We start from the raw sequence: 15,494 nt of genomic DNA, 5'->3' as shown, positions 1-15,494 counted from the left end.
GCAAGGAAGGGAGGGCGTCTAGGGTCTCGGAAGGACTTTCCTCTGTGGGTTATCTCATCTACTGCTCACAGCCGTCCTGGGGGTCGCAAGGCCCGGAGCCGGCTGACCTCTCTCCACTTCACAGACACACCCCCCCACTGGCCAAGGCCAATGTCGTACCACTCACACAGAGAGCAGCCCCAACTCAGCCACACGTTTTGGAGGACCCCCATAGGATCACGGGTCCACGTGTGTGTCCATGCACAGAGACGTGAACATGAGCACAGTCATGCAGATGAAGTGAGACCTCATACTGGTGAGAGTGGGGAGGGCGCTCTGGGCCCCACTCAGGCAGAAACATGGGTATGTGTGCACTTTACGGTCCAGCAGCGTTATTCCTGGATACACCACACAAGGCAATGCCTACCAGGTCCACAAGGAAGAGGACAAAGTTGCTCACAGTGGGGTCCTTTGTGTGGGGCTGGGGTGGAGTGAGGAGGCAGGTGGGGGGGGGGGTCATGTGGGTGTCCGTCAGTGTGGACGACGTTGAGTAACCTGGTGAGAACACGTGTGGGGCCGCAGGCAGCCGTCGCGTGTGTACATGATAAGGAGGATGGATCTTAGAATCTTAGCGCCGAGTAGAAAAGAAAGAGCAAGAGAATCCCAAGTTACCCAAATTAAAACACGTGTACACAAAACAATAACACCATTTTGCACGAACACAGAAGACACACAGAAAACACATGAGGATGTCTATCAGGGGCTGGGGGTAGGAGACGGTGATACCTGGGAATAAATGAAACGACAGGCCTCGTAGGCAGCAGTGGTGGGAATAGGTCACACGCTGAGGGGTGTCATGAACTCACCCTCTATGCCTGAGGTGGGAAGTGATGGTGAGGAGGACATGGCGGAGCAGGTGGAAGGCACATACTGAGAACTTCTGGCCTCACTCACAATCCACACTGAACAGACCAGGCTCTCTGCACCTGGAGGACCTGTATGCCCCACCTCAGTGGGTGCTGGGGGACAGGCAGAGGTGATGGCACAGTCCCTGCCCTCGAGGGACTCACAAGTCAGTACAGAAACTGGTGGAGACTCTCGAGCTGAGACTGGGGCTTCTCTGCATGTTCTGGAAGCTGCCCAGAGTGAAACAGGAGGAAGGAGTGGGAGCATCTTGCTTCTTCCACAGACACCCAGGTCTCTGCTGTCTGCAAGGCCCCGTCAGGGAGGTGAGGCCACTGGCTCTGCACAGGCCCAAAAACACCCCCGGCTCCCTGCTCCTGTGGTCCTGCTCAGGGCGTGGGGCCAGGAGAGGGGACAATTGCAGCAAATCCTACCTGTGAGGGAAGGCGTGCAAAGGCCCTTCCAGCTAAGAATGCATGGCACTCGGTGAGGTTGCTGACTGTCTGTAGGGGACGGACACATTTCCAACAGACTGGGGGTACACCTGGAGACACTCTGGGAGCACAGCCAGCCCCACTTAAAGAAGCCTTCACTCCAGAAGGTTTTTTGGCCTTTGCAAGTACCTCAGGGAGTGGCAGCTCCACCAGGCCTCCCGGCTGGGGGCTCCAGACTCAGTACTGCCCAGGGTGAGGCCTGTGGGGGCATGGGACCATCTACAAAGTGGCTCTGTCTGGGAGGCTCTTTGGGAGACAAATAAGACAAAAGCTAAGACAAGGCTTCAGCTGCCATTGCTACCAGGGGGCTGTAGGCAGAGGCATGGGGCTCGTGGATGGCAATGAGTTTCTCTGGATTTAAATACCTCCCATAGTTTGTCTGCATCCCTCACTTTGCCTGTTCAGACTCCGGCGTAAGTTGCACTAACTATACCTTGAGAGTGAGTCTCTCTTTGAATGGTCATAAATTCCAGGTTGGCAAATGATGAGATCTGGAGGTCTTGTGTTTGATTTAGACTCCCTGCCACATGCACATGTGAACAGAGACAGATGCATACAAATGTGTGTTGGGGGCAGGGAGGCTGCTTGGAGATCTAGTCCGATCCCGTAGCCCCTTGTAGCCCAGTTGGGAAGGGTTCATCCAAGGACCCCTGACTTCCTGGACACGGGCCTCTCCAGAGTGGTATGGCCAACAAAAATATCAGACCGCCTACAAACAAGAGTCTGGTCATCCACTGGGCTGAGGGAGGTGCCACCAACACATTTAACGTGCCCCAAATGGCTGTCATTTGTTATTTTAAAAGGATATTTTAAGTGGTAAGAATCCCCTTGCGTCTACGTATTATTTATCTGCTTGCCAAGACCTTACCATCAACTTTCCTCCTACAACACTACTTTGAGGGAGCTCTTGTTACCAGTGTCTCAAAGTGGGGAAAGAGGTGAACTTGGATGTCCAAGACTGCCCAGGTGGTGAGAACACAACATGGATTCAAAGCCAGGCCTCTGCCTTAGGTGTGAGGCTCTCTCTACCATATCACCCTGCCTGCTTGGAAATTTCTGCTTGCCCTGCCAAACTCCACCTTCAGCCAAACCTCTGGGCCCTGCATGTGGACACGAGCCAGGAAGTCTTAGAATGAGCAAGGGTTTGGCCTTTAGTCAAAGCAGGGGCTGCGGCACAGCTAACTTGCTCCCTTAGCCCGCAAACCCCTGGTGCACTCTGGCTGGGGGCCCACTGACCCAGCACGCTGCTCTTTGGGTTGATGAGATGCTATTGAAGGGGATGCTGTAGCGAGGCTTTGACACACATGGAAGAATAAATCTCTTCCACAAGCCCACGAGCTTTCCAAAGGCCAAAAGATAATAGAATCAGAAATGAAAGCAGAGGCTGGAGATGCTATTATTAGGTCACTTTTATTTAGAGAACTAGGGCATCCATAGGGAAAGTTGAAAACCCAGAGCCTACTTAGCCGAGATTATGTTTTCTTACGGTCAATGGTAACCAGGGCCAACCAGGAGTAGAATAGCCAGGGCGACACTTACCTGTAATTACCTGTGGCAGCGGCCACAATTTAATAGCATTTATTGTTTATTACAAAAGTAATTAACATTCAGAAATACAGAAATAAATAAAGATGAAGATAGAAAGCACCTTAATCCTTCCTAGTTCCCAGAAATGTTCTTTTCAGTCTTGTTTTACTCCTTCCTATAGGCATACATATGCTCTGCAGTGAAAGTTTTCATCACACAAATTAACCACAGCACAATTGGTTATGTTTGTACTGCAATGATGATAACAGGATTCCAGTGATGAACCGGCCCTCCAAGATCTGTCCAAAAGTGGCTCATCGTACAGCACAGGAACGCCCATTGGCTCTGCTGGGCTGGCTGGACTTCCCGCTGGGTGTTATTTTGCTGTTCACCAAGGCCACTGGTGACAGAGGAAGGGGGAGCTCCAGAGTAGGTGAGCTCAAAAGTAAATGAGGAGATTTGGTTTGGCCTTTGCCCATTTTGATCAACCAGTTTACTTTTTCTTTGCAATAACAGAAGACTCTCATGGCTACAGAAACATGTGAATTATTGAAATTGATGTAGGAAAAATACCTTTGTTATTCTGAGTCTAAAATTCTTTAGCATTTTATCTTTTTCCCATTGAAATAATTTTTTTTAATGTGGTGTTTGAAACATATGGGTTTTAATTAAATATAGCAGAACAGGTTCTCTTTTTACATGTACACATACACACACATATGTAATCTTACAATTAAAATGAGGATCACACTGTACATATAATCTTATATTTTGCATTCTTAACAGTACATTGTAAGCATTTCCCAAGGCATTAGATATTCTTTAAAGATATGATTTTAATGCCCACATTATTTTATTCCTTGGATATAGCATACATTATTTATCCACTCCCCTAGTCAACACTGGAAGTTGCTCCCGGTTGTTCTCTATTAAAAAAACTCAGTGTGATAAATAATGACTCTCTGTCCACATCTCTTGCTATTTTCTTACAAATTTTAGAATTTGAATTGCCTTCATGAGGTTTTCATGAGTATTATCAAGAGCATACATAAATCCCCCAATACGATGCACACAGCAGGCATTCAATAACTGGTAGCTATAAATAGGAAGTCAAGTACCTAAGAGAACAGACCAGTTCTGTCAGAGCAGAGTCAGGAGAGGGACACGCTCCACTTCGTCAGGGGATGATGTAACCGGGCAGTCTGGGCTAGGAAAGGTGAGAAGGGAAGGGACTGCCTTTGCTCCCGGGAGCAGACGGGCCTGCCTATACCCAGAATGCAATGGTTCTCGAGTGGCACAGCACTGTTACCCTCCCTGCTCCCACCTCAGACACGCTCCCCCGTGGTCCGTGGTCTGCAGTCCGCAGTGAGCACACTTAGCTTAATCATGTGGACTTGGGGGGGGGGGGGGGCGGGCGGCTCTGAATGACACTGATTACACTCTTGGTTCGGAACCTTCAGGTAGCAGTAAGCTGTGATCAGAGAACAAACAGCATAATCATTGTGTTCTCAAATGATTTATTAGCTGTTCTCACTCATGGTGAAAAGAAATAAAAAAGTAAATGAAATTGAAATAAAAGGAGATGAAAATCTAACAGCAGTTCCCCCATCCCGAGGACCTCTGCTAGAGTAGACAAAATGGACCACCAGGGGCTTCATGTCTGCATCTTACAAGGGAACTCATTCAGAGAAGAGCCTAATTTTTTCTAAGGTAGAGGATCTGATATGATACAATAAGAAAGTCACAGGATGATTTTTTTAAACAGAGACTGAATGCTTATCAGCCTATGAGTGGCACCCCTTCCGGGCCACACGTTTATGCACATACACTGCTGGGCTCCTCTTTGGAATGAGTCTTTCCTGTCCAGACAACTCTACTGCGTGTCCTTGGGGGTGGCCAAGCTCTGTTCTTTGATGGCGGATCTGATTTCTGAGCACAGTCTGGTCACCTGAAGCCGGCTTGGATGAATAAGGGATAACGAGGTTCTGTGATGTAGTTGGGAGAGAAAAGCTGTGGAGGCTGAAATAATGAGCCCAGTTTCCTCATGTGGGCCACTGCTGGCCATAAAGGCTCTCTCCCCGCAGAGGTGGTGACCTTTAAACCTATACGAGATAATGTGGGCATCGCGGGAACAAGCACACAGCCTCCCAGGGTGCACATGTGGAAGGCTGATGTTGATTTGGATGCTTAAACTCTGGGCTGGCTGTTAAAACCCTGGCTCACTCGTTCAGAGCTCCCTGGGATCTACAGCAGTACTGTTTTGTTATTTCCTGCAAAATGGAAGCTTGTTAATGTAAAATAAATTTATATTTGGTCTAAAAAAGGCCAGGCATTTCCATTCTTTGGAGGCTAAGGGCACTGAGCGCCATTTTCTTTCCTTTCTTCTCTTTAAATGCCCGCTTCCTAGCCCAACGGAAGATGTCTATGTGTTTGCCCTCCACGATGCCTGGTCCCCTGGAGAGAAAAGGCCCAAGCACCAGCAATGTGTAGGCCAGGCCTCACCGGGTGGCCTCAGGACAACAACCTGTGGGGTGGGACAGCTGCAGCTGTCATTGCAAAGGACATCCCCACGGAGGGTCAGATGCCACCCTGGGGCCTGTAACAGAGGCGCCCCTTTGCTTCCAGGAGATCCAGAGATCCGATGGCATGGCAGACGAGAATGTTCCTAGGCCTCCGGGATAGGGGTGTTGCAGTTCCCATGGTAGATCTTGACGTGGCCCTCACACCGGAAGTAGGCTTCAAAGACGTCACTGTAGCCGTGGTCCCTCCACCAGGTGCAAAGCTGCCGGTTCCAGGTGCAGTCCAGCACGTGGAAGAGCTCGGGGTGCTCCATGCCGATCATGGTGAAGAAGTCCTGGTCCCCGAGGTGGCCGCGGAAGTGGTACTTGTCAGCCAGCTGCTGCACCTGCGAGGGTTCCAGCAGGCGGCCGTAGAGGGGGGACTGGCGCATGGCCTCCAGGTTCAGCAGCATCACTCCGCTGTTGAAGCCGGGGAGCCCCTCGGGGGGCGGGCTCCCAACCCGGGTCTTGGGGTTCTCATGGCGGAACTGCCAGAACGTGTGCCTGGGAAGGGGAAAGAGAGCAGATTTAACCCGGTTTGGGTGGGTGAAACAGTCTGCCGGCCCTATTTTCCTGGGGCTTCACAACCAGCCTGGAGGGAGAGGCCATTTTCACTCCAGTTTCACAGCTACGAAAACTGGGCAAGTCTGAGGTTCAGAATCAGCACCGTGCGGTGCACTCTCCTTACTGCAAGCCTCGTGGTCTTCCCATCAGCCTCTGCTACTCCAGGATGACGTCATCACGAGCGTTTGTATAGGACTTAGCAAGCAGCAGGCACTGCATGAAATCAGCTTATTTACTCCCCACCATAGGTGCTCTGTGGGATGGTATGGTACTTCACAGCTGAGGAAACTGATGCACAGAGAGGTCTATGGCTTGCCCAAAGTCACACAGCTAGTAAGCCGCTGCAGAACCAGGGACTAAATAAACCCAGGCATCTGTCTCTGAAGTCCACTTCTTAAGACAGAAACGATCCAGATAGAGCTAGCTAGCTTTCTTTCTTTCTTTTTCTTTCTTTCTTTCTTTCTTTCTTTTCTTTTCTTTTCTTTCGTTCCTTCCTTTCTTCCCTTCCTTCCTTTCCTTTCTTTTTTTTTTTAAGTTTATTTATTTATTTTTAGAGAGAGACAGACAGAGACAACATGAATGTCTCTCCCCATGAGGGAAGGAGCAGAGAGAGAGAGAGACAGAGACAGAGACAGAGAGAGAAGGGGGGATGCCAAGCAGGCTCTGCACTGTCAGCATGAAGTCTAATGTGGGGCTCGAACTCCCAAAACTGAGAGATTGTGACCCGAGCCAAAATCAAGAGCCAGACCCTTAACCAACTGAGCCACCCAGGCGCCCCAGGTAGAACCTTCTAACCCCTTGTCTTTGACTGTGATCTTGAAAAGGAGAGGAGAGAAGTGGGGAGGAGTGCTTCTGAATCTGGTGAAGAGGTAGGAAGCTAACTGCAGGCTGAAACGAAATCGTTTTCTGCTTTAGAACAAGCCTCATTTATTGAGGCCCCAAGCCTAGCACTTCTGAAAGGGTGGACAGGGGTTGGAGGCTTGAAACAGCTCTGGGCACAAGTGCATGGCTTAGGATGAAAAGTGGCTACAGAATGGCCAGGTAGAATTATGGCTATTTTAGAGAGAACATCACCTCAGTGTCCATTTTTCTCAAGGCGGGTTTAGAAATCTGATCTAGGCCTACAGTTCATGGGGTGTTAGAGCCAGAGGGACCCTTCTAGGTCCTCTATCCAAATGCCTCCATTTGGAGAAGGGAAGACAGATCCAGACACCTCCTTGTGGGTGGCAGGGTTAGAGTGCTGGCCACTCTGTTCTCCAACCCCCTGAAGTGCCTGTGCAAGTTCCCGTGCGCGCTGCAGGGGTGGGCAGAAGGGGGAGGCAGAGAGGGCCCAGGCTCCATGTCCCCAGATGCACAGTCAGCAGTGGAGCCCACGGCTGGCAGGAAGGAAGAGAGACAGCAGGCCCTGTGTCGTGGGCAAGGGGCAGGGGAGCATTCCACATCAGACTACATCCCCCCCATTCTTACTAGCCCCACTCCTTCCCCTCAGAGTCCTCAGGATGGGGAACGCGTCAGGGAAAACCAAGTCTGCCCCCAGCCTGGAAATACCACCCCCGGGCCTGCCAGAGGTCACTCCCCCGACCACTCACAGGGCAGGATCTGTGTGGTGAAGCGGACGGCGCAGTGGAAAGAAAACCAGGGTTCCGGCCCACGGTGGCTGCGGCGATCCATTTTCCAGTTCCCACACATTTCTGCATGTCTGGGAATGGAGAGCCCTTCCTTGAGGTCTCGCATATCACAAAGGGCACTGAGAGTTTGATCCTGGTGAGGGGAAAGTGCTCCCCTTGGACATTCTTAAAAGTGGAATAACAGGTCTATTGTTTGAATTTTGCCATAATTGGACTATGAGTGGAACAGAGGTCTGGCGCCTGCTTGATGATAACAACCTTGGCAAAAATAAGCTTCTAGAGCAAAGGGAGATGCTGCAGCCCTTCTAGCCACAAAAGCCTACAGTGATGGGATCTCGGGGGCAGTGGAATGCAGTCTAACAACTTTGTCCATTTTACCATATTTCTTCCAAATGGTTAACTTCAGGTCCAGGAGCAAGCCAGCTAAGCTTCTACCAAACGAAGCTTACGTGAGGGGCTCTGGCCCCGTGTGAAACGGCCTAACCGGGTGGGATTGCTAATTCCTCACCTGCCACAGCACCATGAGGATGGCAGAGCCCTCTTACACTCCCCACCTCGGCTCCTAGGGACACAGGGACATTACTGCCTGCATTCCAACATCGAGGGGAGAGAGGTTCTCAGGGCATCAGGGGCAGGCCCGACTCGAATATGAGGCCTCTGATCCCTAAGTCCCCTTTCACTTTTGGCTCAGATTCCACAGGCTCGAGTTTCCAGGAGCAGCATTTGGAGCTCAATCTCATTTCTGAATTTGGCTGACATACCCAAGGCCACAGGCTCTGGGAACCAGGCCAACAGGTGATGCAGAGGTTGCTGGTGCTTCACTGACCGGAGGTCAGCCCCAAGAGCCTCTCTGAGGGGTGTCAGAGAGTGGCTCAGATCCTTGCCTTCCTCACAGGGCCTGGGGCTGGCCGTATATATTCACAGGCCACTGCCAGTGGTATGTGCTGAGGCTGCAGGAAACCTCTGTATGAATGTAGGTATCTGGTTCCAAGTCCTGAAGCTTCCAGAAGTTTCTCAGATTAAGTTCTAAGCCCATAGTCCAGCCATGTTGCCCTGACTCGTCATCTGGACTTGGGCCTCTATGGAGGCTTGTTCCCATCCTCCACTGTCACCTGGAGACCCACATTAGAGGGGATAAGATTTCTTTCCCTTCAGGGATGGCTTCAAACTGCAAAACAAACCCCTGTGCAGATGGCCCATTGTAAATACTGAGTCTTTCTAGAAATCAACAAGCCTTGCTGGGGAAATACCAATTAAGAACCTTCAAGCACATTCTTCCAGTTATGGGCAATGAATTTCCTAAATTTTTTCTAGTGAGTATGTCCTAACTAACAATCATAAAAAACATTATTAAAAATGAGTAAACTAGTTTTCACGAAGAAAACCCATCTTGATGGAAAGAAGTATTTGAAATCATTTTGAAAACAAAGTCATTTCCTCTCTCAAGTCCTTCCCTGTTGATCACTGACAAAGTCACTCCAGCAAGTCTCTCAATAAGAGAGCCTGGCCAGAGAGCCTAAAGTTCACATTCCCTGCGAAAGAAACACGTTCATTGTCACGAATAACCCTTTCTCCTCCCACCATCCCAAATCACAGACTCTCTTGCCCTGCCTATCTCTCCATGATTTTCCCCTGGGCTGGTCTTTCTTAGCTAAGGGTCAGAGCTTTCCACTTTCACTTTCAAGACGGGAGAAGCAAGGATGGGAACATACAATGAGCCTGGACAGTCTGCATAGAGCTCCCTAGGAAGGTTCTAGAAGACCCTGCTGACTCAGGCTGAGTTCAAGCTCTAGATTCTCAGGTAAGGAAGGCTCCATTTTCTGAGATTTGTGAGGACAACAATGTCTATGGCACCTCTCCTCACTGTGGCTCACCCCTTGAGTATTCATCAGAGTCAAGGGCAAAGTCACTAATGAGCAAGCAAGGCTGGGCCCCTTCCCGGAGGAAGCATACTGTCTGGATGCTGTCTAATCAGTGAAGGCTGGAATCAGGAAACACTACTCCCTTTATGCCCATGCTTGTGTACCAGGACCAATTAGCTTTTGTTTGACTTGGAAGGGGACCTGTTTTCCAGTCCTCTGAGAGGAAAGGCCAGGAGTGAAAAGCAATGTTCAGTGATAGCCCAGGGTTCCATCCACCCCAGGTCCTGTGAGGTGACAATTCTGGGTGATGTGGGGATGATTTCAGAGCAAGGACAATGTCTCTCAGTCCTACCTTGGGCTGAAGTTCTGGGAGATGGGCACAGACTCTTCAGAGAGAGAGAGAGAGAGAGAGAGAGAGAGAGAGAATCCCAAGCAGGCAGAACAGTGTGGAACCTAGTGTGGGGCTCAAACTCATAAAGCGAGAGATCGTGATCTGAGTCAAAATCAAGAGTCGGATGCTTAACCGACTGAGCCACTCAGGCACCCCCACCATGAAGCTTTAAATGGCCATTTTCCTGGGGCATTCCTTACTGCCAGGAGTATAGCTGACCCTTATCAGGATCCCTTGCTAGCAAGTTAGGTCTCTAGCTTTGCTGTACAGAAATGTTCCCAAAGTCACACGGACTTCTGGCGGTAGGACCGAGACGAGAGGGACCCCTCCGGGAACCACCAGACTACCCGAACCTGAAGACACATAAAGACTCTTAGCTCATGTTCCTTTTTTACAAAGGAGGATGCTGAAACTCAGAAATGACGCTGTCCATAGTCACACCGCTGAAAAGGCAACCCCACGATCCCAGGCTAATCATTTTCCTTTTCCACAAATGCCTCTGCTCAGAAAAGGCAACCGCTCCTTCCCAGCCCTAAATGAGCCCTGGGGCAGGTGGGGCGGTGCCACTTAGTGCCAGCCTTTCAAGAAGCGCAGAGTTCACGCTTTCCCACCTGGCAGGGACTACCTCTTCCAAGCTCAACACGCCTGCACCTGGAAGGGGAGCTGGGCACCTAAATGACTGAAGGGCCTTGCTTGGGGCAGCAGGCTGGAAGGCATGTGTTCACCCTTGTTTGCAGACCTCACAAGAAACATATGTTTGCTTTCAAAGACCAGCCCTGTTTGTGGGCCAGCAACTGGATTTCCAACCACAATATGCCCAGAACTGAGAGAGGAAGACAGGGCAGGGGTTGAGGCAGGCGGCACCTGGGCAGAGCCAGGAGTGTCGGAAGCAGACTGCCCCGCAGGAGAGCCACATGGTAGGGGTTTGCTGGGGGCCCTCCTCCAGAAGGCAGTGGCACTGGGGCCTTCCACTTGCCTCTCCCTGCACCAGAGGCATGAATGCAGCCTCCTCTGCAAACTCCTGGCATTTCTGCAGTGTCTGCCCCACTCTGAGAGAATGAGGGTTCACGGGAGTGAGATGAGCAGAGGATGGTCTGGGGGACAAGGGGAGGGCGACAGGGGTTCCTATCTGTTAAGCATACCTCCCCAGCATCTGTGTGTTCCGGATGCCATTCTGGAGCCTTTCGCTGGGGGAGGAGGTCACAACAGTGCACTGGGGTAGCTATAACATGAGCCAAATTTTCTAGAGGGAGGACTCTGTTATGACCTGAACGACAGGCTCGTCAGTTTTAACTACAAGATGGCTGAGCTCTCTGCTGCGGTCTGCTAGGGCTGCCCTAACAAAGTGCCACAGACCAGGTGGCCTCAACAACATCAGCCGATCCTCTCCAGTTCTGGAAGCTGGAAATCCGAGATCCACATGTCAGTAGGGCTGGTTCCCTCTGAGGGTTGAGCAAGACCCTGTTCCACGCCTCTCCCCAGGCTTCTGGTGATGTGTTGGCAATCTCTGGCTTCCTTTAGAAGCATTGCCCCAATATCTGCCTTCATCTTGACATAGCATTCTTGCTGTTTGTGTGTCTGTGTCCAAATCTCCCCCTTTTTAAGATACTAGTCATACTGGGTTAGGGGCCTACCCACTCCAGTGTAACCTCATCTTAGTTACATCTGTGACGACCCTATTTCCAAACAAGGTCGCAGTCTGAGGCACTGGGAATTAGGACTTTGGCATATAAACTGGGGAAGGGGGCATACACTCCCCAACAGTGAAGATGAAGGAAAACAGTGCATCTTATCTTCAGCTGTGTTCTCACTGTCCGGACGAGGAGGGCGCCTGTGCAGTCTGGAGAAGCCCTCAGCAAATTCCCTGACTCCCGCTACTCCCAGGGAGCCGAGACAGGCCATCATGACAGGCTGGGTCACGTCTGTCCAGAAGGGTGAGAGAGGTAGGGAGGAGGTAGATGTCTGCAGCTGAACACACAGGTTGTAGGGAAAAGCAGAGCGATTCAGAAATGTGGGTGTGGGTATGGTGGTGGGGGGTGGGTAAGAGCTTATGTAACACCAGTTGGCCAGCAGAGAGATGCCCGAAAGTCCACAATGTCTCCTAGTTTTAGGGAGCCGTGCAGGAACACCAGACAACACGCTGAGTTGAGAGAATAATCAATCAGCGATCATTAACGGAGCACCTAACGGACCCTGATACAATGGCCAGTAGATCATTCTTGCAAGGAAGAAACCAGTGGTCTATCAAGGAGATGAGACCCCGATGTGAATACACCAATACTGCAGTCATGAAATGAAGTGAGATGAAGGGGTCTGCATCTGGAATCAGGAGGCCGGGGTAAGGGCAAGCTGTGCAGGCCCCTGGGCCTCTCAGGGCTTTGGTTTGCTCAGCAAGGGCATGGAGATGGTGGGGGGTGAGACCCACAGGGCTATAAGTGGGACTCTAGGAGCAAATGTGTGCACAAACCATGCCCAGCACCATGCCCCTGAGAAGTGGCCCTGACTGCCACACAAGGGCAGACACCCCACCCTGCCCAGGCTCCTCTCATGGTGTGATGATCCTTAGAGATCAACCCTCGTCCACCTCGCCAGCCAGAAACCATCTAGAGGCTTCTGTTGTGATATGGCTTCCTGCTTCATGAAGTCTAGAATAAAGGTGACTAACACTGTCTCATTCCCAAAGCTGCACCAGTTATGACCAGTCTTCACTGCAGGATGCAGCAGTGGAATCATGGAGGGCAGACATCCCTGCCAGGAAGGCCTCTAACCTGCCACAAGGTGGCCCTCCAAATGCCCACAGTCCTCCTTCCCCCCGGAGACCTCTGAAAGGGCTGCTGGTCAGCCCGAGGCCTCCCATGGCAGGGCAGAGCCAGAGCCCCAGGCTGCCCACTCCCCCATGCCCACAGGAGGGTGGGATGCCCTTCTCTGAAGGGCCAGTCTCTCCTCTCATACAGCCAAGGAGCATGCAAGGGCCCACCCACCACTGCCCAGGCCCAGCCTGCCTCGACATCCCGGCCACGTGGGCTTCTTCCCACACCTGCTGCCCCAGAGCTGTGAACACAGGTGGGTGGGCTGGGGAATTCATGGTCACTCTCTCTGACAAATAGCTCTAGAGCACGATGTGCCAGAACTGGTTTAGGCCCTGGATGGCTGCATGGGGCGGGGAGGGGAGGCTGGGGAGGGACAGACAATGGAGGAAGGGGCACTGGAGGGTTCAAGCAGGCAGATGGAGCTCGGAGGGGCTTCATGCCTGGGCTATTTCATGCGTGATGGACACTAACAGCCAGGGCAAGGCTAAGAGGATAAAAGGGAATGACCCATTCAGTCTTGAACAGATGCCAGCTGGGCCTGGGGCTGGATACAGGTCACAAGCGCAGAGTGTGAAGCAAGCATGACAGAATTCTGGGGAGTTCCAACATTTTGGGGATGGAAGAGGAGGAGCCAGGAGAGATGTAGAACCTTGGAGTAGCCCAGCTACCTGTGCCCCACACTGATGGCCTGAGCAGCCCGTACCGACTCAGGCTGTGGGCCATCCATCTGCTGTGGGAATCCCCGAGGAGCCATGCAGACCTCCAGCTGGGCCTGTGGGCTCTCTGTGCTCATTCCAACCTCCCGTCCCCAGCCCTGTGACCTAGTCTGACTGTCCCCAAACTTGCTCCCCCTCTCCCTCCCCCTCATCCCTAACCAATCCAGTGGGTCTCCAGGCCTTCTCTCCCTAGATGCCGCCCTCCAAACCCTTTTGCTGACATCAACTGCCCATTCTCTGCTTCTCATTCACTGATCTGGACAGAATGACACCTCAAACAGTACTAAGAATCTCAGCCCCCACCCTCCCCAAGCAGAAACCAATCATGCCGCCTCCTCCCAGGCCTCCTGGGAGCAATGCACACTGCTTCCCCACCCCACCCCCCACTTCCAGAGCAGTTGTCCCCTATCCATCACAGCCTGAATCCTCCTTGCCCCCTCGCTCGTCGCCATGCCCACCATCCAAACCCTCTTCCACTTGCTCCATCCTTAGGGGCACCCTCAATAATCTCATTGGTCATGATGATGGCCTCACCTTGGGTGTCATGGTTCTTCAAACCCCACCTGAGCTACCTACTCAGTTCTGCCTCCGTGAACCTCGCCACCAGAAGGCACTCTGCTCCAGTGACAATGGGAAGCTGGGATAGGTCCCCTCTGACTGCATCATCCTGCGCGTACCCCCACAGAACCAACTCGCCGGCTCCTTGGAAATTTCTGGGGGCCCACCTCTCCTTATTCTCTAGATCATTAGTTTCCCTGGATCCTCCTGGCTCCCTTCCCACCCTAAACTGCCCCCATTACTGGGGTCATTCTCACTGCATATGAGAATATGGCAGTATTAAAAGCTGCAGAGGATGAGAACTTGGAAATGCTATAGGAGGCAACAGACTTTGACAGAGGTGAGTGATACACACCAAGGAGCTGGACACTTAGCACTGGGGAGAATGTGGACAGGATGGGAGTCTATACGCCGAGGGAAAGGAATGTGTATGCCAGACTAAAGAGGGAAGAAATGTAGGGGGAGTGGCAGTGTGGGTACTTTGAGGAATGATCATCATGATGATGGCTAATAGGGAGTACTTACTGTGTGTCAGTTCCTATTTTAAGTCCTCAAATGCATTGATTCATTTAATGTCTATAACACACAAATGAGGTAAGTAGTATGATCTCCATGTTATAGATGAGCAAAATATGGTGGGGAGATATGAAACATTTGCTTATGGTCATAGGAGCCAGGCAGAAGAGTTTACCAAGAAGTGGGAAAACCCAGGATACATCTGAGACTAGAGAAGGGACATAAATGAGAAGATGCAGGTTTTGAGTCAGGAATCGGGGATACTGAGAAAGCTCAGTTATGGCGAACTCTAAATCTTGGGAAGGTAGGAGGTGAAGTCACCTATGGAGACAGAAGGCCTTGGGTACAAATAAGGGTTTGAGAGAGAGATGGTTTACGAGGGCAATGAGGAACCAATAAAAGCTGGATAAGGGATTTGCCTGTATGGAAGGTAGAAGTAGAGTCAGGAACCCTGGGATTGACAACCAGAATGTGTTATTCTTCTTTATGACTTTAGGGCCTGGTGTGGGTATTTGGTTCCTAGCAGGCCCTTGAGAACTGTTAAGTTTCAAATGGATGAATGAACAGATTAAAGAATGAGTGAACAAAGGAAATCAGATGGCAGAAATTTAAAAGAGGAGAATGGTGAGTGAAGATGGAGGGACAATGGTTCAGAAAGGCAGCTGGGGGAGAGTGTGCCCCAGGCCCTGTGAGCTACAGCCACAGGGGTCTTCACTGGGGGTAGAAAAAAATTTTTCTACCTCAGTTGGGCAGAAAAGGTCTCAGTTGGGCAGAAAAAAATTTTCCTCTGTCCTTCAAAGGTTCTTCCAGCTGGTAGGAGAATTAAAGCGACATGAAACAGATTAACAGGAGAAAATCAACATTAATTTTGTACAAACGGGAACTCTACATGCTTGAGAGGCTCAAAGACAGAAAGGTTAAATGAGGTATAGATGCCATCCTGAACTAAGGAATGGGATAGGGGCCTGGGGCTTCAAAGGGGAGGAGG

The 15,494-nt window shown here is 51.1% G+C and overlaps 1 protein-coding gene across 1 annotated transcript in view; it reads right to left on the bottom strand.

Annotated features, from left to right (window-relative positions):
- Nucleotides 1–3,548: 3,548 nt before the first annotated feature.
- Nucleotides 3,549–15,494, bottom strand: part of XXYLT1 (xyloside xylosyltransferase 1) — a 169,935-nt gene continuing 157,989 nt past the window's right edge. Inside the window, exon 4 of the mRNA XM_060639578.3 lies at nucleotides 3,549–5,965. Coding sequence (XP_060495561.1) covers nucleotides 5,569–5,965 — 397 coding nt within the window. The 3' untranslated portion in view covers nucleotides 3,549–5,568. The remainder of the gene's footprint in view (nucleotides 5,966–15,494) is intronic.

The sequence above is a fragment of the Panthera onca genome, chromosome C2 (genome assembly GCF_046562875.1).
Source record: "Panthera onca isolate mPanOnc1 chromosome C2, mPanOnc1 haplotype 2, whole genome shotgun sequence".
NCBI classification, from domain to species: Eukaryota; Metazoa; Chordata; class Mammalia; order Carnivora; family Felidae; genus Panthera; species Panthera onca.
The sequence above is the reverse complement of the archived record's forward strand: the minus strand, read 5'-3'. Positions and strand labels throughout refer to the sequence as shown.